Source organism: Anneissia japonica, unplaced genomic scaffold (assembly GCF_011630105.1).
Source record: "Anneissia japonica isolate Jap-2015-1 unplaced genomic scaffold, ASM1163010v1 scaffold288033_len957474_cov176, whole genome shotgun sequence".
Lineage (NCBI taxonomy): Eukaryota > Metazoa > Echinodermata > Crinoidea > Comatulida > Comatulidae > Anneissia > Anneissia japonica.
In genome coordinates this window covers 520479-522776 of record NW_022715491.1, presented here as the reverse complement: position 1 = coordinate 522776, position 2298 = coordinate 520479, and the positions used below count along the sequence as shown (strand labels likewise).

Genomic DNA, 2298 nt, shown 5'->3' with positions numbered 1-2298 from the left:
TCGTCGCTTACGTTCTTATCACATTACACTGAAGGTTACCATTGATCTCTTAACAGTCTTTCGATTCATTAGCTTTAAAAGCCAGGTAACCCATAATGATAACGATGTTTATGATGGTGGTGATGGTGATGGTGATGATGATGATGATGATGATGACGATGACGATGACGATGACGACGACGACGATAATAATAATGATTTTAATATGGGCTTTATAATATTTTTTATTGATTTTTCTTGTCCGAATCGCATTTTCGATACTGCATTTAGACGTACTATAATTCCACTACATTACTACATTACTACATTCAATACATTACACGAATTAGTAAAAAAAAAAATCAGGCTCCCTGCTCCTGCATAGTCGCATCAGTGGTAAAACAATAGCCAATAGGATTGTGATACGACATAGTCACTGATTTATTACAACCTCACATATTCATTTGTAATTGAATACTGCTTGAAGCTATAATGATAGGTTAATGTTGTCTACTGTTTTTATATGTAAGTATAGGCCAACCTGCAAGCACAAAGCTACTAGCAACGACGAAACTAACAAATAAGTTACATAAAGATGGTGCGATCAATCGACCACAGTGCTAATGAGTGCTATGATGTCATAGTTTAATTAGCTAAGTATATCGGATATATTATGCAAAGAGTTCACCTTTTCATATAAAAATGACAGTAACAGCGCACCAGACCGTAATTCATCTCTCAACTGTGCTTAGGTATTGTTCTTTGAAATTTCAAGCACTAAGCAAGTCTGTACTACGAAGATGAGTACTACGAAACTGCTCTATAGTATTGTCGGTACAATCGGGTGTTCAACAAATGGCTTTGCCGTATTTATTCTATATAACTTGCAGAATAGATGCAGTACAACAAACCTTTTGATCACAAATCAGTGTATCATTGACTTTTTGACATCTTTTGTTTCGCTTTGCCTTTTTCTTGATTCGGACATAATGACTCGGCTCCCAGACTCTAGTGTTGCAGCAGAATTAGTTTGCAAGTTTTGGTCAAGCAAGTATATTTTCTGGTCAAGTATATATTCCTCAACGGCTAATCTGGTAGTACTTACATTTGATCGTTACTTTGCCGTAATGTATCCACTAAAGTACAAAATAGTCAAGGAAAAGTGTAGGATGAAAGTGATGCTTTTGCTAATTCCCTGGATAAGCGGTTTTGGATTTGTCCTCCTCTGGTTAGCGGCACACACTGTGAAGGATAGAAAGTGTATCCAGAGTTGGCCAAGTGTTGAGTATCAGAAAGCCTTTGGTTTACTGAATGGTCTTTACATTCTTATTATACCTATCGGTGTGATGCTGTTTGTTTACTTCAGAATTTTCCGTGCTCTACGGCGCCGTGTTGGCAGTATTTCCCAGGGAGTAAGTGCGATCAGTGCGGCCAGACGACTGAATATTATTAGGACAATGTTAATAGTTAGTGTGACGTATGTTATCTGCTGGACACCAAACCAAATAGCTTTTATCAACTTTACATTGGGTGGAAAGTTTAATTTTAACGGACCGTTGTACTACATTACAGTAGCAATGTCACTGTGTAACATCTGTATCAATCCCATAATATACACTTTCAAATATGATGACTTTAGAGTGGGTATGCGAAAAACTCTGCCATGTCTTAAAGCAGTACCCGTACCACATGACGCTATTCTACCGTCAGGCAGGGGTAGCTCAAGAATTTACCCCATCGAAGAGTCGAAGTCTCATGACCAGCCTAAGGTCCCCAGTGGGACATCAAGTGGCGAAGCCCCTGGAAGCTCCAACAGTTAACTATCTAAGAGGCTTATCATTGATTTCAAAATCTCATAATTTGTGAAAATGCATATACCTATGCACTATTTTACAACTGTTTTAAAATTGACCTTTAGCATTTAAGCTTCAGAAGACTGATACATTTCTCAACCTAGGCTAATAATTATACTGATATCACGCAAATTAAACAATTTCTGTATTCGTTTTTGCCTAACGGAAAATTAGGCTTATGACCGTGCATGTTAATATATCTACTGCATGCAGTTTTTAGAGGTCTGCCGATTTATTGCAAATATTTCAGCAGTTGATCGCATTTTCGCTCACCTTTATCATTTTAATCATCATTTAAGAATCATTTTAATAAATCAAGGTAAAATATAGGCTTAGGCATATACGGTACTCATTTCTTCGTAAATAATTTGGTACATTTTAGATTGAGTATTAGGCCGACAGATATACAATCGCTGTGGAGTTTTACATTTTACCATACCAATTTCAATTTACAGTAGAAAAGCAA

At 36.8% G+C, this 2298-nt stretch overlaps 1 protein-coding gene across 1 annotated transcript; it reads left to right on the top strand.

Moving 5' to 3' along the window:
* Positions 1-743: 743 nt before the first annotated feature.
* On the top strand, positions 744-2086 carry LOC117109286 (histamine H2 receptor-like). Its single transcript, XM_033251557.1, has one exon. The coding sequence runs from the start codon at positions 780-782 to the stop codon at positions 1797-1799; it is 1020 nt and encodes a 339-aa protein (XP_033107448.1). The 5' UTR covers positions 744-779; the 3' UTR covers positions 1800-2086.
* Positions 2087-2298: the final 212 nt, after the last annotated feature.